General features: G+C 40.5%; 1 protein-coding gene and 1 long non-coding RNA gene across 5 annotated transcripts in view; one reads left to right on the top strand and one right to left on the bottom strand.

Moving 5' to 3' along the window:
* The window catches only part of LOC120397449, a 139,644-nt gene that overhangs the window by 24,150 nt on the left and 89,358 nt on the right, over positions 1-26,136 (top strand). For 3 of the 4 annotated variants that reach the window (XR_005593803.1, XR_005593804.1, XR_005593805.1), the window contains one exon: positions 7,599-7,673. This is a non-coding gene — a long non-coding RNA (uncharacterized LOC120397449). Of the gene's footprint in view, positions 1-98; positions 228-7,598; positions 7,674-26,136 lie in introns of all 4 variants that reach the window. The other variant, XR_005593806.1, reaches the window with a different exon arrangement.
* Positions 4,595-26,136, bottom strand: part of KCNB2 (potassium voltage-gated channel subfamily B member 2) — a 261,936-nt gene continuing 240,394 nt past the window's right edge. Inside the window, exon 2 of the mRNA XM_039523286.1 lies at positions 4,595-7,416. Within this exon, the coding sequence (XP_039379220.1) occupies positions 5,245-7,416 (2,172 nt within the window). The 3' untranslated portion in view covers positions 4,595-5,244. The remainder of the gene's footprint in view (positions 7,417-26,136) is intronic.

Raw genomic sequence — 26,136 nt, 5'->3', positions numbered from 1 at the left:
TTTCTCTATATATTTGCACAGCCATATCTGTCATTTGGGGGTAATGGGAGGAGAAGCAAAGCTCAACAATGAGACTTTACTGTGAGTTTATTTTTCAGGAAAGTGTTCAAATATTATAATAAGCATGGCGTACATGCCCAGGTAGACAGACTAGGTAGATGGAGACATAATTCACTGGTTTGAGACTCTCAGTGAAGAACCATAGGAACTGCTGTACAAGACTATAGGTAAGTTAGGCTCAGAATTAGAGCCTTAATGTTATATTTCATACCCATATTTTCCTCATTATATATGTATAAGAACAACCGATATTTTTTTAATTGACAACATGCCTTGTTTACTTACAGTTTCTCTGCCTTTCTTCCCTTTATTGCATTTGCACTTCCTGGTGGACCTGGGCTGGCTACTGTGAGACAGCCTCTTTCTGCCATTGTTTCATTTAAAATGTTTTACACGATCATATCTTTTCATTGCCATCAAAGGCAAAATTGTGCATTAATGAAAATAAATATGTAATCAGTTAGGGTGGGAGTCTTTATCAGGCCAACCTGCAACTTTCCCCATTGACTTTGCTTGCAGTTTGGCCTGATAATGACAACAGAATTGAGCCCTTGTGGCAAAGCTATTTTAAAAAGGCAGTAGCTTAAGCAGTTAATGAACTACTATGCAAGCACAAGAACTTCAAAGTTCAAATTGTTTTAAATTCAATATTCCATGAAATTCTTAAAGAGTCTAAACATTGTATTCAGGATTCTCTCATTTCTAATTCATTTTGCTTGAAAACATAACTAATTTCTATTTCTATTTTCACTTATATATTTGGGATTTAGTTTCAGGATAAACATAATTCCAAATAGGCATAAAGAACCTTAAACTAGCTTCTGATCCATATGTATAAAAAACAACCATTAAAACATGCCAATGTTTTTAATTTAGAAGAAACCAGATTATATCTATTGTTAATAGGAACTAAGAAACCAATTACTGCTTTGATTTAAAGGTTAGAAACAAAAATACAAGGTTTTAGATACATATTTTTGCTTATGTAATATGGCAGTGGAAATAAATAGCTGTTCAACTCAGTTGCTTTGGTGTTGTATCAGATGGCAAACCACCTCTTTAACCTTAGCAATGTTTGACCCAATTATGAAATGAGAACGCAGTGCATTATATTGGTGCATCAGCATAAGGGTTCACATGTTCTATAAAATGAAGTTTAAAAGGCTTTTTGTGTTTATTAAAAAAGGTGGTGTTGGTTTACACAAATTGTGTAGTGCAATAACTTTATCCTCCATGTTATATTCTTAAGATCATATGTTTCCCATATAACCATAGTTTATCATATATTTACTTTGCACTTTGTGCAATATATTACTTTCTACCCCTCATCTGGAATAGTGTCATTTAGACAATCAGAATATGTTCTGATTGATATGTAAATCTCTTTTAAACATGTAAGTTTGGCTAAAATATGGAAAATTAATCACAATTTTGATTCAGGATTCTGAAATCAATGTACAAATTTAAAAAATACTCTTTGCCTATGTTTCAAAATCATCTTCATGAATGATCTTCATGTTCCAGGGATGCCAAAAGCCAGACTCCAGTTTCAGTTGCAAGAATGTGCATGTAAATCTGGAGTTACCAGAGTCGCTCTGTTTATACTAGTGTAGAATCTGGCCCCAAAACTCTAAAAGGTCTCCTTCTATTGTAATATATGGCAAATGGGAGCAGAATTGGGTCTGAAATGGCTCAGAAGTCTCAGGAAAAGCAGAAAAAAATGTAGGTCAAGTAGTTTTGCATTACTTTAAACGGATTAATTTTACTGAATCAAATCACCCAGAACCATGCTTCCTCTGTTGGAGGAAGGCCCAGTCCTGCAGCCTTTACTCAGGTCAATATTTTAATTTGGAGTTTTGCATGAGTTAGGTGTTCAGGATTGGGCCCCTTGCTTCTAGGCTAGGCTGGAAATGCCCATTGTGCAAGCCTGTGTTCCTGGAAATATAATTCAGCATGATCAACACTGTGCTACATGAACTAGACTATCATAAAAAAACATTTCTAAAGCCTGATCCTTCTGCCCTCAAGATTTCTAAAATTACTGTGACTGTTATTAATGAGAACTGCATTGGCTTTGCCTGTTCAATTCCAAGCTTCTGTGCTTCTCTGAAAATGTTTCAAATACGAGGGCCAATAAGGGCCCGGTCTTGTGACCTTTACTCAGTCAAAGCTTTCATTGACTTTACTAGGGGCCAAATCTCAAAGTCCTTACTTTGGTTTTATTCAGTCCTTATTTGGCCAAACTCCCATTGGTTTCAGTGGGAATTTGCCTGCACAAGACATGAGGGCTTGATTCTATACCTACTGAGTTCTCAATGACTTTACTAGGAGCAGAATCAGGCCCTGATAAAGGACTGATTTAACTCAGGAAAGACTTAAGGATTAAAGCTCCAATGACCTCCACATGATCAGACTCCTGCTCCTGTACAGAAAGCCACTGACTTCAAAGGGGCTCTGACCATGTTCAGAGGTCGACCTGTGTGGAGCACATTGCAGCATCAGAACCCTAGACCTGGGGGTTAGCCTAAACAGAGTCATTAACTTGAATGGGAGTTTTCCCTAGGTTAAGACTAAAGGACTGGGCTCCATTTGGACTAAACTTGGTTTTCATTTTGTTGGCTAGAACCTAAAGGCAGATCAAATAGGATTGTGTGATTTCACAAAACTATAAATAGAAAATATGCTCTGACCAACACTTTAGGCATATAAAGTGGACTGGCATTTAGTCTCAGTCATTGAAAATGTCTACCAGTAAACAATAAACATAAATATAGAAGATTAACGACTAGAAAACATTCAAGAGATAAGTTTTGGAACAGTGAAACAAATGGTTGAAAAGTGTTCAGCAGAGTGCCATGGAAATAGGTAAAATTATATGTAGCAATAGGGTTACCTGGACTGCAATGAAGGACAGAAAGGGCATTTTTATTTTGAGAATTAATGACCAGACACTGATTGGGAGAAATGATATAGTACGCCAAGGTTTCAAATCACACAAGAAACACATGGACTCATTTTGGTAAAAAAAAAAACAAAAAAAAATCCTTAAAAGACCAACAATTAAAGATTTTCCTATTTTAAACCAAGGAACTATGCCGTGCTTATTATTTGGTCCAGCCAATTGAACAGGTATTTGGGGTTCTATCTTGCAGCCCTTACATGGGTGAGACCTGAGTAAGCTCTGCATGGTCAGCTCTGTAGTCTTTTGGGGAAGGCAGCTTTGTAACAAAAATGTCCTCTCTTCTAAGAGAAGTACATCATGGACCGGACTGTCCCACTCACTTAAGAGAGGGGCAACTCTGCTTAAGTGAATGGAATCACATGGCTGGATCTTCAGCTTCTGTAAATTGGCCAAGCTCCATGAAATGAAGAGAGCTATGCTGATTTACACCAGCTCTCTATCTCAAGTACTTTTATGGCTTCCATTACCACAGTATGTTAGAGCCTCATTAGCTTTAATATATTTTTCCTTAGAAGACCTCTGTGAGTATTGTTTTTCCTATTTTACAGATGGGGAACTGAGGCACAGAGGGGTTAAATGACTTGCCTAAAGTCACACAGGAAGTTTGTGGTAGAACAAGGGACTGAGCCTGGGTCTCTCAAGTACAAGACTACCTCCCTAACCACTGGAAAATCCTTCATCTCAGGCAAGGAGCTGGTCCACACCATTGTAAGACCACTGTCAGTAAGAAGAGCATCAGGCTCTATATTTTTGAAGTAATCAGAGGAAAATATAAAAATGAAATTATTTGTTTTTCACAAGGAAAAATATTGGCTACTTTACATTATTGTGAATCTGCTTATTCATCAGACATATGGGGATTTATGAAGTGAAAAAATCTACTGGATGAGAAAAAATGAATAGCTTCATTCATGCAGGAGCTTCATTGGTGCATTATAAGCTAGGTTTGGGTTCAGCATCTTTCCCAAGGCTGAGACAGAGCTCAAGTACACCCTAAAAAATAAAGATGCTTTGTCATCAGGGGAAATGGGGTGGCTGATATTTTCCTGTAATTAAATGCTTTTTTTCTGTTGATCCATGGAGTGGCAATGGCAACAACCTTCAACTGCTCCTCTGCCCTCCAGCTGAAATATGGACACCATAGTTAAAGAGAAAAGAGAACTGTAGGTTAAAGGGGGAAAATGCTAAAAAAGGGCCCTCAGGAGATCATCAAATAAAACAAAAGAAAGAAAAACATTATTCAGCAAAAATAAGAATTGAAAATAATTGTATTGAGAGTGAGAACTCTTTGGATATAAACTGTTTCATCCTTGATGGCCATTTGGCCCTATTTATTCCCACAGCAATAATTGCATGGTTTGTATTCTTATTTTATGATGGGGCATTGTTATAAATTATGAAATTTTGGCAGTGCTTATATAAAATATCAAATGCTTCAATTCTGGTCATTAAATCTTTACTTTTTCTCAAGAATCCTTAATTTAAATTACAAATGCAACAACAAAGTTTATGCAAATAAAAAATACTATGATTTACAGCACAGATAAACTAAAAATACTGTAGTTCCTTAAATAAACAGATATACTCATGAGCTTTTTAACAGAAAGCAAGATATGTGAGATGCTTTAAGCAGAAGTTGCAATTTTGCAACATAAGTCTGTACAAATCCTCCAGGCAATGTGCTGTGAAGGAAGTACCTGTGTCCCAGGAAACTTGATGTCCACAGATCCTTGATAACAGTAGCTCTCCCCCCGACCCCAAACTATTTACAAATATATTCATTTTGCAAGCTCAAAGCACCTTGTTTCACATCATTATGAATGCATGCATTGACTTTTAATCCTTTCATGTGCAAATTCTAAAACTCATTGTAACCAAGAGAAAAAAAAAGTTCACAAAGTTTAAAATCTGTCTACAATCATAAAGTGAAAGGATCAAAAATGTCAGACTTTGCAGAACACTGGCTCCTAATAGAGCCCTCTTTATTTTACTCACTGTTCTTGAGTCATTTTTTTTCTCCCTTTTTGTTTGTTTGTTACAAAAAGCAGTCTTGGAACTCTTTACTTAAACAATACGTAAACTAAACAACTCTTCATGCCATGCAAAAATAACAATTTTATGCACTTTTTTTTGTTTTTTGTTTTGAGGCTTCCATGTTTTAGTTCACAGGCATTACTAACTGTGGTTTTAAGAAGAGTTTTTTTTATTGCTTTTGTGACTAGTCACATGCTGGTTTCACGTGTGGGACAATAACCAGTTTCGCCTGGATTTGAATGAATTTCTGGGGCAAATAAATGGTTTTCCATTTTGTAACTTTCTTGGTTACTGTCCTTCTTTACTTCACTCCCAGCATGGTAAATGTCTTGAGTACAATTGTGACCCATGCTTTTGGGTGAAGAAGAGCTGACTCTTGTCTCGTCTGTTAAATGGGTGCCATCATTGTGTTTGTCCCCAAAGCAATTTGTTTTGATATCCTGCTTCTTTTCTTGTTTCACACCAGAGATCTCCATGAAGTCTTCTTCTTCTTCAGTGTCTATTTCAGTGAAGCTTCTCCTCTCCTTTGAAGGGAAAGTGAAAAGCTTTTGTTTGGGAAACAGAGGGGATGATCTTTTAGGAGGTCCCTGGCAAAGCATCGAGGCATCAGCACCCAGCATGATGGGTCTTTCACCTTGGGGTGAATTCTCTTCTAAAAGAATGGTGCTAATATGCTGAGATGTAGACTGTGTAAAGTCTGCTCCTGCTGTTACTGGCAATGGCCTCACAGTGCTTGGTGGAGTTTGTGGAGCACTGCCTCTGTTTTCCTTAAAGTTAACTTTAAGGGATCTAGGTTTTAATGGATTGTTACCTTTTAGAGAACTTTTGGGGCTTTCCATGGCACTGTCAAAATGCAAGTGACCATGCAGAACAGTTTGGGAGCCACAACCATCATTGTTTGCAGCAGTGTCAATTGGCTTATAGTCAAAAGTGACATCTCTAGGGGCAAACAGTTTCTCTCTTGTGAGTGATACAAATAGAGAACTCTTTGTTCTTTGGTTGTCCTCTAGATTAACAGAGTCACTTGGGAATCTCATTTGCAGGTGAGAGCCAAGGTAAGGAGGAAGGGGTGACCTTTCTGTTTCTGTGAAGTCAGTTGCACAACTGGTGAAGCTATCAATGCTAGATGTGCTTCTCATGTCTGTAATTACATCTGTATGTCCAGCTGGCAGCTGATCTCTCTGTCCAGTAACCTCTTCCATTTCTATTTCTTCCTCATACTCAGGTGGTTTTACTGGCTGATCTTGGTAGCCAGCATTAAGATTAGGCTGAGACTGAGTTTTAGTTATTTCATTATATAACATCTCTAGTTTTTGAGCACTCAGGTGTTGTGGGCTGGAAGCAGCAGCAGCAGCATTATTTAATTGCTCATGGGAGCCCTGCTGACTAACTTCCTGATATTTGTTCTCATAAGACTTATTTGAACTTGTTTCAGACATTGTCCTTCTGGCCCACTTCCACCTGCTTGGAGATAGGTGGTTATCATCAGGTGTATCCTTTGAATTGGTTGGATCGCCAGGCTTTCCTGTGTCCACTTCTACGTCAATGAGTTCCATACTGCGCGCAAATGCATCTTTCAGGTTCATGGAGACAATGCTGCCATTTCTTTTAGCTCGCTCAAGGGCCTCTCTTCTTTTAATGGCCTTTTCCTGCCGTTTTTGCTCTTTGTAAAACTCAGAGAAGTTATTCACAATGATTGGTATGGGCAGGGCTATTACCAGCACTCCAGCAATGCAACACAGTCCTCCAACTATTTTTCCGAGTAGAGTCTTAGGATAAATGTCACCATATCCTACAGTGGTCATAGTGATGGTAGCCCACCAAAACGATGCAGGGATACTGGTAAACTTTGTAGCGTCTTCATCCTTTTCAGCAAAAAACACAAGGCTGGAAAAGATCATTATTCCCATTGCTAAAAATAATATCAACAAACCCAATTCATTGTAACTCCGCCTGAGAGTGAAACCTAAAGACTGAAGGCCTGTTGAATGCCTGGCAAGTTTAAGGATCCTTAGTATCCTCATAATACGAAATATCTGAACCACACGTCTGACGTTTTGGAACTGCAGCACACTTTTGTTGGACTCTGTGAGGAAAATGGTGACATAATATGGCAAAATGGCCAGTAAATCAATCACATTTAATGGACCTTTGAAGAACTTCCACTTATTTGGTGAGGACAGAAAACGCAGAAGGTACTCCATAGTAAACCAAGCAATACACACAGCTTCAACATGTGCTAACTGGGGGTTGTCATTTGGTTGTCCAAATTCATCTATTTCTTGAAGCTCAGGTAGTGTGTTGAGAGACAAAGCAATGGTTGACAGTACGATGAACAGAATGGATACAATGGCCAAAATCTGTAAAACAAAATAAACAAGGCTCTGGTTAGCAAACCATCCTGGAAGCTAAAAGTGAAGGTATTTGTAAGTGGCTGCTTGTATTATTTAAAAAAATGTGTTATGTGCTCCAAATAAAGTCAAAGTTATCTAAATTTTTTCTTTTGTTTTTTCTTTCTTTCTTTTATTTGATTTTCACAAAGAAAAACTCTAGATTTACCCACATCAAGTCAAATATGCTTCTGTTACTGATTCCAGAGGGTCTACTTATGAGTAAGGTAAGCATGATTTGGCTATAATTTTAAAATAAAAAGGTTGCTATTCATTAATACAAATTAACTCTACAGGCAAATAATATAAAATGCCACAGTTTCTGTAATTGTGTTAAACATTCATCTTTTAGCATTCAGCATTAAATGTAATTATTTTAAACCTTACTCACTGGTGAGAAACTGAATGGCTGATTGTGATGGGGTGTACAACCCCATACTGGGCTTGAAGGGGTTAAAGGGCTGTACTGGGCCTAGATAGCCCCACCTCTCCAGACTTGCAGAGCATGCTGCAACCCAGCACAGAAGGAGGGAGGCTGGAGAGGAGGACAGACTCTCCATGAAGGTTCTTGACAAGGATGCCAGAAAGCCTTCCAGAGGGAGGAAGACTATATGTTGAGCCTGGTTGGGGCTTACAGTTTTGATTGCCTTTTCTTTTTGACTCATATCAGACTGGAGGAGAAAAGCAGATGGTAGGAAGTGACCCAGGGAGGGTAACTCAGAAGGCACCTTCAGGGGCCAGACATGGTTGACTGTCTTAGGGTCATGGGCCAGAGCCTGGTTGAGTGGGTGGGTCCAGACTCCCCTGCTAAGGACCCCTATTACAGGAGGGACATAGACCTCCTGCCACCTGAGTGCACCTTTGATTAAGCGAAGGACTGCAAATCCTACCCACAGAGAGGATGGCACTAAGAATGGTAACCACTAGGTCACCAGACCCCACCAAGCACCCTATTACACTGATTAACATGTTCTGAAATTAACCATTCAATTTAGTTAATTTAGTGCACACATCTCTCATTTCATCACATATAAAATCAAACATCAATTTTTAAACTAGAAAAGTCTAAACTAGGAAAGAAAAAGAAATGCCTTAAGAGCCTGATCCTGCATCGCTGTGATGTCTATGACAGTTTGGGCGCAGTTAAAGAATGAAGGAAATGGCCCTCTGATTAGGCAAAAGCTTGGTTGAGAAGTAAAACCTTATACAGTAGCCTGAAGGCAAACAAAATCAAGTTCTCACAGATCATTGTATGGAACAAGTTCCACAGATTGTTGTGGAAATGGCTTGATCTCAGTCTAAGGAGAAACATTTTGCCATTAATTTTAATAGGAAACAGGAATTTCAATGTCTTGTAGCTTTCATTTTGTCAGGAATATCTGGTCATTGTCCTTCAGATAGCTAGCATTATGATAAAAGAACAGACTATATTACAGAATTTAGTGGTTTTAGCATTTAGTTCAATTATTTGTAAGATAAAGGAATATGGGCAGCCTTGACATTATTTATGAAAGTTTAACAGTTATGAGAAACAAATCCATAGAAGTACTTAATTTGGAAAAGCATATTTTTTAAAAAAAGCCATAAGTAACTCAAGGTTTCCATTAGAAGTACTAATGTTAATTATTTTCTGCTTTACTATTTAATTGATGCTCAGTCAAAAAGCCTTTGTTCTCATTTCTCAGAAATGGTTCATTTAAAATCATCTTTTGGTGTTTGGTGTTCTTCCAAAGACACAATAAGGCAGCCGGAAGTGCTCTAATATACAAAAAATGTGTAGTGCAATAAAGCAATATACAAATCTGTCCTACCTGTGACGGCTGACTCACTGACCCCAATGGAAATAACAGAGGTAGGGCAGCAGCATATCATCGCCTAGGCCAACAAGGCCTAGGCCTAGGGAGGCAAATTTGCTCGTGACCCCTCCCCAACTCCGCCCCTTCCCCAAAGCGCGGCCCGCCTCCTCCCTCAGGCACACTGCTCTTCCCTCCTTCCACCTCCCTCCCAGGCTTGCCACGCAAAAGTGCTCGGAGGGAGGGAGGGAGAAGCGAGTAGCGTTGTGCTTGGAGGAGGCAGAGCAGAGGTGAGCTGGGGCCCGCGGGCGCGGGGAGTAACCTGCGGGGGGCCGGGAACCGCTCCTCACCCCAGCTCACCTCCACTCCACCGCTGTCATTCCCCGAGCGTGCCGCAACTCCCCTTCTCCTCCCTCCCAGGCTCGCTGCGCAAAAGCGCTGGGAGGGAGGGAGGGAGAAGCAAGTAGCGGCGCGATCAGAGGAGGAGGAGCAAAGGTGAGCTGGGGCCGGCAGGCGCGGGGAGTGACTCTTGGAGGGGGGAGCAGGGAACCGCTCCCTGCCCCAGCTCACCTCCACTCCACTGCTGCCATCCCCCGAGCGCGCCACAATTCCCCTCCCTCCCAGGCTTACCGCGGTGAAGCAATTTTTTGAGGGACTAGGGGCACCAAATTTGTTAATCCACTGAGGTAGGGGCCATTGGCTTGGGCTAGCTCATACTTTGAGAGGCACACAGTCTTTTCAAGTTGGGCTGTAACTTACAGCAGACTCAGCTCTCTAAACACAAACAAAAAAGGCCACAGAGGTCTGAGAGTCATTCCCAGATACAATCCCCAGGGTTTTTTTTCAACTCAGAATAATGCAGAATAAACATACAAAGTAGAACCCATCACCCATGCTTTGGAGTAACCCAGACAGGTATGCATCTCTCCTGTCAACCCTCTTCCTTCTGAGGAGAACCATTTATATTAGGGCAATAAGAGTCATCTACTTGTGCTCAATGAATCCTGAACCATCTATTTTGGTCTTCCTTTGACCCACAGTCCAAGCAGAGGGAGGAAAGAAGCTGTGCTCTAATTAACCTGGGCTGTATGTGTCATTACACCTCTATTCAGGGCATTGCTAGGGGCCTGTTCTCAATAGAAAGTCATCCCACTTCTCATTCAGGGAAAAGAAGTGAACATTAGCAAACTGCTACAGGATGGTAAGAGAACATGGAAGGGATAAGATTGTATAGCCAGGTACCAATAAGTGGTCCTGGAACTGAAATCCTTCATGGCTTGAGGTCAGTTATCAAAGGAATGGATTCCCAAGCAAATCATATTGCAGTGCAACCACTCCTCACTCAACTGTGAGACATGCCTTTTCTATGTTAGAATATCAGGTTTCCCTGTGTAAAGGTTTGAAGCCTAAATAAAGCCTGGGGTATTGCACATACCTCAGCATCCTAGAATAACATTGTTGTAGCGTGCACATCCTTGGGTTCTATAAAATATTTAATAACACTATAATTTTATTTTAAAAATTTGAAGGAAAAATAAATAAATGTGGCCAAGGTAGGAACTGTGAAGTTGTTAATAACATGCACTGTGCAACTGGGAGCTACTGTCAGCCAAACTGACTGCTTCCTCATTTCAGCCCACCGCAGAATATAAAGAGTAGTATATGACATAGCCAGGTAGTACATGACAGAGTTATATTAAGATAATAAAATCATGAAAGCAGCATTTGTCTAATTTGTCATCAGACCTCACTTTAGTTAGGGGATGCTGGCCAGGCTATAGGGGTTATTTTGTGCACTTTTCAAAATGTGCAGTAGCACTGGAGAGGGGAAGATCTCTGCTGAGGAATTGGTGACTCTGAAGTACAGCACCCCTTCTAACACTGCACTGTTAGCATTACATACAAGAACAAACCCTTTTCTAGGACTTGGACACATGACCTTCTTCTCCAGAGAAAAGAGTGCAACTTAGTGAATCAAGGTGATGCTACCTGTCATCTCTGAGTCATTCATTTTCGGTGCCAGTTGCTGGTAACATGCAAATCCTGTGTTCACCAGGGGTTCCAGTAAGAGTTGAAAATGCACATGGAATTGCAGATTTGCAATATTGTAGAATTAAGTTGTCAGCTATATACCCGTTCATGTTATTGAAGGATGTTTAGTGCATTTTGGTTTCCTATAATAGAACTGTAGGACTGGAGGGGACCTCGTGAAGTAATCTACTCCAATCCCCTGCACTCATGGCAGGACTAAGTATTATCTAGAATATCCCTGACAGGTGTTTGTCTAACCTGCTCTTAATAATCTCCAGTGATGGAGATTCCACAATTTCCCTTAGGCAATTGATTCGAGTGCTTAGCCACCCTGACAGTTAGGGCATTTTCCTAATGTCCAACCTAAACTGCTCTAGCTGCAATTTAAGCTCATTGCTTCTTGTCCTATCCTCAGGGGTTAACAAGAACAATTTACCTCTCTCCTCCTTGTAACATCCTTTTATGTACTTGAAACGGTTATCATGTCCCCTCTGTCGCCTCTTCTCCATACTAAACAAACCAGATTTTTACAATCTTCCCTCATTGATCATGTTTTCTAGACCTTTAATTATTTTTGTTGCTCTTCTCTGGACTTTCTCCAATTTCCCCACATTTTTCCTGAAATGTGGTGTCCAGAACAGGACACAATACTCCAATTGAGGCCTAATCAGCATGGAGTAGAGTGGAAGAATTACTTCTTGTGTCTTGCTTACAACACTCCTGCTAATACATCCCAGAATGATGTTTGCTTTTTTTGCAACAGTGTTACACTGTTGACTCATATTTAGCTTGTGATACACTATGACACCAGATCCCTTTCCACAGTACTCCTTCCTAGGCAGTCATTTCCCATTTTGTATGTGTGCAACTGATTGTTCCTTCCTAAGTGGAGTATTTTGCATGCAAGAATTTAAAGTTTTTATTTCATTGGGACTTTAGAGTGTAATTAAAACTGTGCATCATTCCACATAGTATGTTTTAATTACAGGGAGTCCTCAGACTTACGACACCTGACTTATGTTGGATGCCACTTATGCTTTTCAATTGACTGCCTGTTTCATCCCTTACGACGCTTGTTTCACACTTATGATGCTCAATTTGCATAAAGTTCACTTGAAACCACTTCCTGGTTGCGTTATATTGGTATGGAGCTGGAATTGGTCACTTCTGATTGGCTTCGAGGCAGCAGGATAGATTGTTGTCAGGTAGGGTTGCTGCTCATTTTTTATTGGCTCCCAGCCCCAGAAAGCTTGAAAAGTGATTGGCTGAGGCTCCGCATGTGTGCCATTCTCCCCAGCTTTCTGAGCCTGTGTTGCTGGCATTCTGAGCAGCATATGTGAGTTTATATGTTTATTTGAATGCTGTTTACAAAATAAAATGTACAGTAAATACATTGATGCTGCAGCATTAGTCATCTATAATTCATTTAGTACAAAAATCTGGGTTATTGTGGTGATATTGTGGTGATATAATAGTGTATCAAGCCTTGGTTCAAGAACCAATCCCCCCTTCATACCACTGATTCCTATGGGAAAAGCGGTTTGGACTTACAACGTTTCAACTTAACAATGCAATTCTGAGGAACGAATTGTGTCGTAAGTCCGAGGACTCCCTGTATTGCAATTAATTAGATTTTACAAGTCATTAGGCAAAGCCTGGCAGGGGAGCAATAGTAACAGCAGCAACTGTCTACACAAGAAAGGGGTTGCCAGTATAGCTATACCCTTCCAGTGGAGATATAGCTTATACCAGCAGGAGTTCTTTTGCTGATATACCTTATACCAGGGGTGGCCAACCTGAGCCTGAGAAGGAGCCAGAGTTTAACAATGTACATTGCCAAAGAGCCACAGTAATACATCAGCAGCCCCCCATCAGCTCCCCCACCCCACTCCCAGTGCCTCCCACCCACCAGCAGCCCTGCCGATCAGTGCCTGCCCCTTCCTCCCCACACCTCCCAATCAGCTGTTTCATGGTGTGCAGGAGGCTCTGGGGAGGAGGGGGGTGGGAAAGCAAAGACACTGCAGGCTTAGGGGAGGGGGGGTAAGGGGTGGAGTGGGGGCAGGGCCTGTGGCAGAGCCAGAGGTTGAGCTGTGAGCACCCCCCGGCACATTGGAAAGTTGGCACCTGTAGCTCCAGCACTGGAGGTGGTGCCTATACAAGGAGCTGTATATTAACTTTTGAAGAGCCACATGTGGCTCCGGAGCCACAGGTTGGCCACCCCTGCCTTATACCAACAGCCTGAACAAAATATGCTTCATCGGCAAAATGTATTTTTTGCTGGCATAACTGCACCTACACTAGAGCTTCTGCTATGTTGTGTAGGGGTGTGATTTTTTTTAAGCCCTTACCCAACATACTATGAGGCAAAACTTTTAAGTGTAGAGGAAGCCTGAGGGAGACGAGTGAAAGTGAGAGGGGGAACAGCTGAACCCTTTGAGAAACAATGCCCTGGAGATTCAGAGCCAAGCTGCAGCTAAGCTTACATGTCACCTCCTCCAGGCTCCTTTGCCTCATACAGTGTTGGAGTGGCTGCACGGAATTTAGGATTATGGGGGGAAATATCTGAGATACGGCTTGGCCACTTGGCCAAATGCCTAACCAGAATTTTGTGATTAATTAGGAGATCAAGTAACCAACCTACAGAATAAGGTATCATGTTTAGCATTAAATGAGTAGGCGTCATAAAAACAGAGGGACCTGTGAATAGAGAGACACATTTACCATACATTTTATCCTTTTAAAAGGCTTATTCATTTAACACACCCACACACATTACAGGCACATATGCAAGTTTTCACTCACAAACCTCATTATTCTTGAAATTTGCTTTGGTTCTTTCTTACTCCACATTTCACTCTTGGAAAACCTACTCTTGTTCTGAGTAGTTTAGAACAGCAGCACAAAAGACATTTGAAACAGCATGGCAGTTGAACTATAATTCAAGACAAGAAATAGTTTACTTAATTTTTTCTTTCTGCATTAAAACTGAATATCCATATCATCTATCGATAAAGTGGTAATGGCAACTTATACTACTTAGCTTCAGCTAGAAAAATAAAACCTCATTCAGTGTTTTAAATATTGCCTGCTAGCCTAATGTTTCTGAAGTAATGTGTGCATAGAAATCTTTTCTCTGTAGACTAATACTTAAACCCCGATCATGCTTCTATTGAAGTGAATAGCAAAACTCCCACTGATGTCAAAAATGCAGTATCAGACCCTTAGTGGGATTCTGTAGATACTGAAGCTTCAGTATTCTCATGGCAAGAATTAGCAGCAATCTGTAGGAAATTTGGTAGATCTCCAATGTTAAACTTCCATTAAAAACTGGCTTTGTTCCTAAGCATCTAATTTACTTGAACTCATCAACCATTATTACAATGACATAGAAAAACTTTGTTTTTTTATTATACAAAATCTGAAGATCATTACATAGAAGAGGTACAGAAAATAAGGAAGAACATAAAGACGTAATGTAATAGCTATTCTTGCATTCCTCTCACTCTGCAACAACCCTTTTTATAAAATTACTTCTGAGGTCACTCTCATTAAAACCAAATTATTGCATGAAGTGGTGGAAAGGACACACTAGGTCCAAACTGAAATGCAGCCACCCTGCCAAGAGAAAATTCAGAGCTGAACTGAATCAGTCAGTAAAGGAAATCAGCTTAAATTAGTTTAAATTTGCAGTTAGGTAAAACTAGATTAGCTATATTATCCCCTTTGATTTGAGTTCCAGTGACACATTTTTTGTCTGCATCACACACACAACCATCATATTTGGCATCTTTTTTGACCCAGAGGGAAAGGACTGAATGGGCACAGAAACCAAAACTACACTTTTGTCCTCTGGGAGGGAGCTGATGCACATTGATGGGGGAGGGTTTGGTAAACCTGCACTGTCACTGCTCTTCCTGTACTCTTCTGTGTACAGAACTCCAGTTGCCAGCCCTATCAGCCTGGCTTTCACAAGCACTAAAGCTATATACAATTATATTTGTACCAAGTATAATCATTTATAGCCTATGATGTTTGCCTGCAGCTAATGTGAATGCAGGTACAAGTGTGGACCTATGGGCTCCTAAATGTTTTCGTCAGAAAAAGAAGAAAAGCAAACACCAGTAGCCCATTATGCTTTTGAAGCATTATTAATGACGTCTATATTATGAGCAAATGGCTTGTGAAGGTATATTAGGGTGCAGGGAGTCTCTCTCCCTAAGGCATCTGCCCAAGGGTAGGGAAGATATATGCATCCCGGGCTTGATCCAAAGCCCACTGAAATCAATGGAAAACATTGATTCAACAGGTTTTGGATCAAGCCATTAGGGCCTCACTGAATATTGAGTGGAGTGCCCAGATATGCTCCATGGGAGCATGATCAGCTGGTTTATATGCATGGCCCAGCTCTTGGCACAGCATGTATAGATGCTGCTGTTGGCAGCTGGTGCTGACAGAAAGGAGCATTCCCAATTGTTTCGTCTCTCAACCCTATGAATCATCCTGTGGGATGGTTCAAGGACACTCCCCCACAGCAGTGCACAACACAATTGTCAGAGCAGAATTTGACCCTATATGAAGTACAGAGATGACATGAGTTGATTTCATCCCTGCCATGAGCTCTCACAATATGTATGACATGCTGCTGTGTGTGTTACTGTGCAAACCATTATTTGTAATGGAACTTTGACAACGCAGTTGTAGCAGCACTTCCTTTCCTAAAGTTTCCCTTTTGAAAGTTCACCTCTCCAACATGATCTCTGACTTCAGACTCCTGTGGCAGTCTAAACACAATGAAGGGGAGGAAAATAATTTAACAGAACAACATAAATTTGATCAAACCCGTATTACAATTACAATTAGCACATCTGATGAGACTTTGACAGTGTGTGTAATTACTGAACAGCTTCTCTCTGCTACTCATGATCTCTTTCCATAATGATATTATTTAAATTCCTGACCTTTCAAGTTCAACTTTTCCCAAAATCATTGGCTTTTTTTTTTAAGGGCTCAGCTTGAAATTTCTCCATTGACCTTGAAGAGAGATGCATTCAGAATGCCATGAACTCCCAAGATAGAAGGCCTGCTCAACGGCCTAACCACTTAATGCAGCATTTGTGTGGCACGTAAGTGGTACACATGGTCTTTTTACTGGCTTTCTGTGCTAGGTGAATGTCACAGTAAAGGCTCAGTCTAGACGTTCTTATTGAGGTCAAACTCAATGGGAGTTTTGATTGAGGATTTGAAGACTGAATCCATAGATATTCTTTATAACATCCTTAAAGAACATCATGCATAGTTGCTAGATGTGTGGGAAAAGACCCCTTTCTCTTCTCTACCATTCTCTGTTTCACAAATTCTGTCATACAGCCCCCTATGTTTGGGACAGTTTCTCATTTCTTGTGTAATAAGAACCATGACCTTTATTCCTTCAGATACCTGCTTAGCCTCCAGTTTGTTCACTGATCTCCCCATATATATAACGCTGAATCCTCTTGTTCATCTTCTTGCCCAATACACTGTATTTGTCTGGACTAGATTTTAAAGGCCAGTTTGCCCCAGAGTAAATTTAAGCATCAGGATTTAGCAGGAATATGGGCTGGATCACCCACTTGTGGCTGAATACAAAGGTGGTTTGGTCTGAGATGCTTGCAAGGAAGGTATGACAGGGAGCAGTCATTCCTGGTCACGTGGATTAAGTCTGGAAGATGTTGAACCAGGAAGTTGCCAGAATCCTTTTGGACACTGGTGGTACTGTGGTCACACACAAGAAAATCAGGTACTGTGTTCCTGAACATTACAGGGAAGATGTACACATTTGTCAGACACAGGGGCCAATATGTGGTGTAGATACATTGGAGACTAAATTAGTCAGAGGCAGATATTAGGCAGTGAGGTGAGTGGGGAGGGGTGGCCAAACTATTCACTGGCACCTGCAGTGGCCAATACAGAGGCTATGCGCCAGAGGTAAACATGAGTGAGAGACCTGGGAGATAAATGCTGGATCTTATTAGCCTGGAGAAAGAAGAGAAGATCTTATGTTTTCACAAAGTTAAGCACTTTTCATGAGTACCCTCATTCCTCCTCACCGGGGGAGGGTGAGAGGATTCAGAGGTGGGCTGAAGGGGGTCCAACCCTGAATATTGGTTATTGGGCATGAGGCCATGTAACACAGCATTGGACCCACATAAATGGCTGATACATTTTTTTAGATTGGGGATGGGGTTAACCCCCACATTAAAGTTAAGAGTGAATGCCGGTGCAGCCTTCTCCTTTACAATTCATCACTGTCTGTTTCATTCTCCTGCATGTCTTAATCAACATATATAATGTGTTAAATAGGAAAAAAATCCTATTGAAGTCTTATATTGCAGTTAATACTTAAAGAATCTATTATGAGTATGCCTCATCCTACTAGGATAAAAATACCTATCAAATCAGCTATGGTAATTTTGTTGTTGAATAGTGAAAGGCCATCTCAGATGGAGACATGAAATCAATAGCAAACTGAGAGGCAGTATTTAATGCAGAAGAAATGTTAGTTCATTCTAATAACTGAGGACCTGATCCAAAATCCACTGAGGTCAATAGGAATCTTTCCATTGACATCAGCGGGGTTTGAATCAAGCGCTGAACATGAATATCATATTACTGACAGATGTTGTGTTGATACTAATTTATAAATATAAAACAAATTGTTTAATTAATAGAATTGTTCAATGTAATGCAGATTAAAAGAAAAATAAAATATATTTCTAGCTAAAGTTTACTGGTAACATAAGGGATGAATATAGTTAAAATGTAATTAGTCATGTTGCTCCAAAAGATATGTAAAAGCAAAAGAGATACGTTTTAAGAGTGGCATAAAAACCAGCAGTTTCCATTTACAAAGTGTTTGCTAATTCAAGGGTCTTTTTGTTTGTTTTCATTTGGATTCCATCACTTTCACTTTGGGGTTCAAAAAAACACCAATTTTTTGGACTCTGAGAAAAATCAGCCAATGTTGCAGACTTTTGCCTGATGTTGAATGAAACAATAAAACTCTCCCTGAAACCTATGGGGGGAAAGTGTGGGTTCACTAAAATTTTTGCTCACATTCACTCAAAAGGTCCACAAACCTTGGCAAACCTTTTGATGATCATAGGCTGAGTTTTACTGGTGTTTGGATTTTGTGATGAAAGCTTTTCACAGTTCTACTAATTTGCCAGACTGGACAAAGTTTAGTATTATCATTGCCAACAATGTGCTAGACTTTTTGGAACTCCCACATAAATGATGCTGCATAAATTACCATTCCACTCTGTTGGCACTATTCTGCATTCCTTGCACACTGCAAAAGTCTACTGGCCTTAGGGGCATTTTAGGTGACCCAGGAGTGCTAATGGTGATAATAATGTATCTAGACAAACATATAGAATCAGACTATAACAGAAACATTAAATAGCAAAGCTCTATGGAGCTGTCCATCAAGGTGGTGCTGAATAACTTACCATGGCACCTTACTAGATATAACACTGAAATTGCATAGTTCCATTCCTATGCCTTGTATAAACGCAGGTTTTTGCTATCATCTCCTTATAGAAATGAAGATGTCAAAATATACCAGCAGTTTATAAGGGTTATATTGGAGTGAGATTTATTTCTGAGACAGAATACCACTGAACTAGGCTGGAAAATGTCTCCAGAGGTGAAATGTTTCTATTTACTGATTGCTGTTAAACAGGTTGCTAGAAATGGTAGGAAAAACAAGGCACAGCCAAACAAGTAGCAGCAAGGAAAAATCAGATAAGAACGATCATTTAGCTGTAATTAATTGTAATATGGTTTGTTGACTAGATAGTATGGGAATCAGCTTATTTGATGTACAGATTTATTTTGACATTACTCATTTTGATACAGGATCCCTGTAGTTTTTTAGCTTTTACTTGAAAATTGGATATATTTGATTTTATATACATAAACATGCTGCCAACACAGATATTTTGTTATTTGGTTTGCCTCATAGTGAATGTTATTCACATTTGTTGATATTTTAATGGAGTGTATTTAAAGCTGAAATCTCTTAGGCACTTGAATTTATATTTGACATGACATTCACATTTAAGTTCATTGTTAAACCATTCTTATTTCATCAACTTTACCTATCACTGGCCTTGATTTTCTTGAGGTAACATAATGCATGGAGTATGGCTGATCTTCCAAACTGATGACTGCCATCTATCAGACCAATTTTTTTGTTCAACTATATCAGTGGTTCCCAAACTTGTGAAATTTGAGTCCCCCTTCAGGAAAGTGAAACCAGTCATCTCCCTTGGTAACCCGACCATGTATAGTTAAAGGCCTGCCCATCTTAATTCATAGATCTTCTGCACACACCTCACCAGATAGTCCTTTGCATGCTTTGAGAGGGGCATGCACCCTCACTTTGGGAAACACTGGTGTACTTAGTCAAATATGATACTTCCTCTTCTTTATTACATGAACAGTCAGACAGTTAATGATACTGACATTTAAAATATCTTTGGCATCTGACATAACACACCTTAGAGCTGTTGTTACAGGCTCTCTACAAACATTGGCAGATATTGCCACATCAGTTACACTCACTTCAGATTTTGAATTTTTTCTCCAGGACTATAGCAGCTAGAGACTTAGTTTTTTTAAGAAATTGAGGCTAATAGAGAGGTCTCTATGCACCCTGTGCAGCTAACCCTTTGCCTTCTCAGTGTGGAGATTGGAGCACACCCAGACATAGGTACACTGCCTTATATGAAAACTCCAGTCACAATATGAGGGACTTGCTTTCATCACACCATCCATGGTCCCATAAGTCTATAAACTTTCTTCTAAATAAACACTTTTGTTTTTGGAACCAAAACAATCATGGCAAATTAAGTTTAAAGTTAACCCCTGATATTTATTATTGTTGTTTTACAGCTGTCTTGCTTGTGCTAAATACACTAAGCAAAATTCACTTCTGTATAATTCATATGTTTTATGAGGACTTCAATAACTCAGACATAGTTAGGGGTTTGTTATAGAAGCGGATGGGTGAGATTGTGTGGCCTGCATTGTGCAGGAGGTCAGACTAGATGATCATAATGGTCCCTTCTGACCTTAAAGTCTATGAGTCTATTAATGTGTCACAGGGTCAGTGCAGGCTCTCTCACTTTTGTGCCTGCACCCTGTGTTTAGGCTGGTATAATAAAGAGTCTTCCACGCCTTCTCTTGCTGGATCACCCAAGTGTCTTCATTTACACCGTTCATGCAGTTCCCCGGTCTCCCAACAGCTAGTGCCCCTCAGACCCTCCCCAGGGTCTCCTGCCTTTGAGGCTTCCCTCTTTGGTAAGGAGGCAGCAATACTACAGTCCTGTCTCCTCCCAGTCTAGCCCCCTCCCTGAGCTTTGTTCAGGGTTTTTATAGCCCTCCTGTGCCTCAGCCCAGCTGTCAGCACTCAGTTCAGCATGTTGCTCTGAGCCAGCCCTGATTAGGGCTTGCAGCTGGGCTCACTGCTGAATACCTGTGTCTCTACCCTGGCCCCCTGGCTGGAAAGCAGACTGCAGCCAGCATTTTGGCAGGGGTTTAAAGGGGGTTTTACACCTGCCCTGCCACATAATGGCATAATAATCCTACCAAAAATGAGAACATACTGAAAAGATGTGAATATGAATGCCGGAATGTATACAAACTGCAGCCATGTTTTCTAAAAGAGAGAGATCATCTGACAATCCCAATTTCATCACTTCTCTATTGATAAATGAATTGTTTGTCATTACTTAACTCCCACAGGTAGTTTAAAAAAGTAGTTTTTCCTATGCTTTATTGCACAATAGCCTTGATTAGGTTCTAAATTCCATACTTTTTGTCTTAAATAACACATATTAACTTAAATTCAGTTTTACACAGTATTAATGCTAAAGGACAAAAGAAAGGTGCTGGTGTTTAACTAGACTTCATTCTAAATTCCATGAAAAAGATACCAAATTGGTTTTGGCAGATGTACAGTAAGATTCATCCATGAGTCTCCATTAACATACAGAAATTTTATTCAAAGGCAAAAATAACACTGTCAGTCAGAAATGGGAGGGGCTTCAATTGAATAATTAATAAAACCAAAATACCCTGCAAATGTAAATTAAAAGGCAGCGTCCTTAGATATTATTTTTTGGCTTGTTGAGAGTAAATTACAAGAAGATTTTAAAATAGAATATTTAGGTAAACTAAATGTGATCATTATGAGAAATTAGGTAGAAAACCAAAGTGAGATTTCTACAGAATGTTTCCATAAAAGAACACAATGTTGTCTGATATAAACTGCAGTAACCCCAAAGAAATCGATGGCCCTAATTCTCCCCATCTAGCTGCTTTATACCAGTGAAATGGCTAGATTGGTTATATGAGGATTTCCTTTGCATAAGGTGTATGAGGAATCCCCCGGTGGCATAGAGCTGGAGTAGCAGCTCTACATCACTATTGGCCCAGCCTCAGGTATAGGGCACATGGCTAATAGTGTGTGTTGTGAGGCCATCCCTGGTTGCCAATATGGCCCTTTGGCACTATAGACTTCTTGGTGTAACTAAGAGCAGCCTTGAGGCTACTCTAAATTGTGCCAGGCATCAGACCTAAGATCAGAAAGCTTCAAAAAGTGGCATAAAGCCCTTTTGTGTCCTGTGGCAAGCACAGCCTGGTCAAATCAGTGAATTTGAGCCAATGTAAGCAGGCCGAATATTTATAGCAGTGAATTTCATGTTAATCTTTTCTGTATCTTACAATCTCAATAGATTCTTTGATTCTAAATATTAAGGAAAGTATGGGGTCAGATCCTTGCTGGGGGAGGGCAGAGACACAAGCAAGCAAACCTGTAGTCAGGAGCAAGAGCCTGGGATAAAAGCTGGATGCCTCTGTTGTAGACTTTTTGAAACTGTGTGGATATGCTGCTTTGTAGACCTTCCATGACAGCAGCTGCAGTGTACACTGGGGCATGGTCAAGTGTTTGTGTACATAGTCCATATATTAATGAATGCATATTTCATAACCCAGCAATGGTGTCTATACATAGCCCTTTCCAACCCAGATTATTTCTATTCTTAGTAGGAATAGTCTGGGAAAGGGAAGGGCTGTGCACAGAAACATAGTCCTACTATTAGTATGAAGACTGCACTGAATTGAGGCTGTGAATTTACAGCCAGGCTACAGGTGAACAATGATTCTCTTGTAGAATGTATGGAGGGCAGTACTGGGTGATCATCCCTGCTCTTGCTAAAAGTGTGCCCACGCGTCACTGTGTATTCTTTTTCCGTTGGATCATCCAGAGTCACACACTGGCAAGCTGGTGTTTTGCAAACACATAGTGAACGTTTCTCTGCTAAAAAGTTCATATCTTGTCCCAAATTTCCCCAATGTTTGGGGTAGTTCAGACCCAGGGCTTGGGCTCAAGCCCATCTCTAGTCTATACATTACTCCAGAATATTATTTAACCCCTCCCAAAACTTCATCCAGAATTATGCAATCTTCCATACAATACTTTGCTACTTTTACCATGATATGATGCAGTCTGTGAAGCAGCCACTGAGTTAGTTTAATTCTTAAAACAAATATTTAAATGTCATGATATCATGTTTTGAAAGATCAGATTTTACCAACTAAAGATTTGATATACAAAATGTATTATCCACCCCTCATTTATCAGTTTATCTTTCTATGAACTCAAACGAATGGCTTGCCTTATTAAATATGAAAGCAGGTCTTCAGTTAGGTGAACTCTCCTAATTTAACGAGGAGTCTTTGTGGCACCTTAGAGACTAACACATTTATTTGGGCATAAGCTTTCAAAAACTTATGCCCAAACAAATTTGTTAGTCTCTAAGGTGCCACAAGGACTCCTCATTGTTTTTGCTGATACAGACTAACACGGCTACCACTCTGAAACCCGTCTCCTAATTTAGGCCCATATTTCAGATTAAGCATCTGCCCTGAGTTGCCAGGTCAGGTTCTGAACAGATGGGCGAGGAAAGAATTCTTCCTCCCAAATGGTGGAGTGGCCTAGAACAGTGCGACACACTTTCTGCACTGTGGAGGGGTCTGGTTTGTCTGGAATATCTACTTGCCTGTAAATATCTATTATGCTCCATAACATTACATCCTTCTCACACTTCAGGGCTTGATTCTGCTCTTGCTGAAATCTTTGGCAGTTTTGCTATTGATTTCTATTGGAGCAGCATTGGGTCCCCAGATGGTGCTTGAATGGACTGGTAACATTTACTTCAAGAATGACTAACAGCAACATGAGATCTTTTCTGCCTAAATAAACTAAGACTTTGGAACTTAATAGTGGTATGGAGACATCAGTGAAAGGAGATCTCGCAAGCAGGGGTGGCTCTAGACATTTCGCCACCCCAAACAGGGTGGCATGCCGTGGGGGGCGCTCTGCCGGTCGCCGGGAGGGCGGCAGGCGGCTCCGGGGGACCTCCCGCAGGCGTGCCTGCGGAGGGTCTGCTGGTCCCGCGGCTTTGGTGCCTGCGGGAGGTCCACCAGAGCCGCCTGCCGCCCTCCCGGCGACCGGCAGAGCGCCCCCTGCGGCATGCCACCCCAAGCACGCGCTTGGTGTGCTGGGGCCTGGAGCCGCCCCTGCTCACAAGGCCTAGAGCTAGAGCATCACAAAATCATTCAAGAAAGTTTCCTTATTTTAACCAATAGATGTCCCTGTTTTATCATTCAGGTGTTGACAAGGATACCAGGATTTCTGCTGTAACAACACATGAAGTAATCTGTTCTATGATATTATATGTATGTGTATATATATATATATTTTAAAATCTAGAAATGCCTTAATTCTATTAATCAATGCTGGCTTGATCTTCAGATTTGCTGACCATCTGCAGCTCCTGGAGGCTTCGGTGGGAGCTGTGGTTGCTCAGCACCTCTGAAAATCACCCTTCTGGAAAAGTCCTATAGAAATTAATAGGGATGAAAGATAATTTAATATAGTTCTATTAAAATTAATCAAAAAATCTATAGTTTGTAATAAAGAATGATAAAACTCTTGAATAGGTTTTTTTGAACCACATCTATAGCATTGCATAGCATGGATATTCAATTTTTATTGAATTCCATGGGAGAATTTTAAGAGCCTATAGAAAAATTATTTTCTACTAGATTTTGCTCTACCTCCCTATGCATATGGGGGGAGGGATAGCTCAGTGGTTTGAGCATTGGCCTGCTAAACCCAGGGTTTTGAGTTCAATCCTTGAGGGGGCCACTTAGGGATCAAAAAAAAAATTCCTGCCTGTGGTGGGGGGGGGGGGGGACTGATGACCTCAAGGTCCTTCCAGTTCTAGGAGATTGGTATACCTCCTATTATTATTATTATTATATGAAAAAGCATTAATATATATGGTAGCATTATTTCCATATCAGTATCTAGATTCTAGTATCTAATTATGCTTTTATTTTTTAAAAATAGTGATTCAGGACTCAAAACATTGAAACCTAATTAGAAAAAAAAATCAAAACCTGACACAATGATTTCTAATATATCCATGGATATTCCCCATCAGTTTCCCCAAAGAAATAAGAAAAAATGTCAGTATTGTAAAATCTTTGTAAAATTGACCTTTTCTTGAATAACAGAAATGTTTTAAAATTGTGTCAGGTTTTTACCATATTTCTAGGAATCATGCAACAGAAGACCATTTTGTAATCTTTGCCCTTGTTTGTTTTAAGAGCCACAAAATTAGTATCTGGATCTGGAGTTTTGGTTCTCCTATGTGGGAGGGTCTTCACATTTGGGATGTTGAATTCAGCCCACTGTAAAGAGAAGGGCAAAGTGCAAAATCTGGATCAGGATCTGAGTTCAAACTCTGAACTGCATCAATGTTTGTGGGGGCTTCACTCCAGATTCTGTCCTCATTGGACTGAAACCTCAGACATTGGTAAAGTTTGAAAATGTCTCTCATATTAGTTAAAGTATATTACAGATTTGCCTAGCTTGCAGTGTAGCTCACATGAACAAAATCCTATTCAGTGATTTTTGTGCTTGATTGTGCCAGTTAGGCACAGCCTTGTGTTGGGGCAGGACTTCTTCAGCAGGAGAACTTCCCCAAGAGAGAACAATGCATGTGCTCACTACTAAAGTCCCTCATGGGGTGCAACATATTCCATCCACACAGTGCACACGGTAGCCTGCTCTGCTCCTGGCAAGTGGGGCTAATAGAGCCATGATTCTACTTACTCTATGCCCCATACTTTTAGAATGCTGTGTGCCCTCAGGGGAATAATGAGGCAGCAGTCTCCATGCCCGGAGGAGCACAATTCTTCATGACCCCTGTGCCAGCCATGCAAGGGTAGGGAAGCCTCCTTGGTCCCTCGTCCACACTGCACAGCTATGTGAGGGTCAGGCACAATGTGGGATATAAGCAGGAAATCTAAGGCTCAATCCTGAAAAGACTTATTACCAGGCACTGTTCCCCAAAAGCACCACCAACGAGGAGTTGACTGCAAAGGGGGAAATCAGTGTTGCGTGGCTGCAAGAAAGGGACCAAAATGTCTGCTGAATCTTCCTGACTGTACAGTTGACTGCCAGGCCAGAGAGACCCAAGAGGTTTCCATGACTGTGGCTGTGAATCAATAGGTCTACAATTCAACAGACCCTTCATAAAAGAAACAAATCTGAAAATAAATTCTTCAGGTGAACACAGTCTTAATGCGACTATTTCCCTTAACACTATGTACAATGAAATTCCTCTTCAAAGAATCCACGAAAATGGTCTAAATATATTATCTTCAGACTGTGCCTTCAGGAAATCTGTTCTGTATACAATGACTATAAACAGGGCTGGCTCCAGGCACCAGCGCAGCAAGCAGGTGCTTG

This window comes from Mauremys reevesii, linkage group 2 (genome assembly GCF_016161935.1).
Source record: "Mauremys reevesii isolate NIE-2019 linkage group 2, ASM1616193v1, whole genome shotgun sequence".
NCBI lineage: Eukaryota > Metazoa > Chordata > Testudines > Geoemydidae > Mauremys > Mauremys reevesii.
The sequence above is the reverse complement of the archived record's forward strand: the minus strand, read 5'-3'. Positions and strand labels throughout refer to the sequence as shown.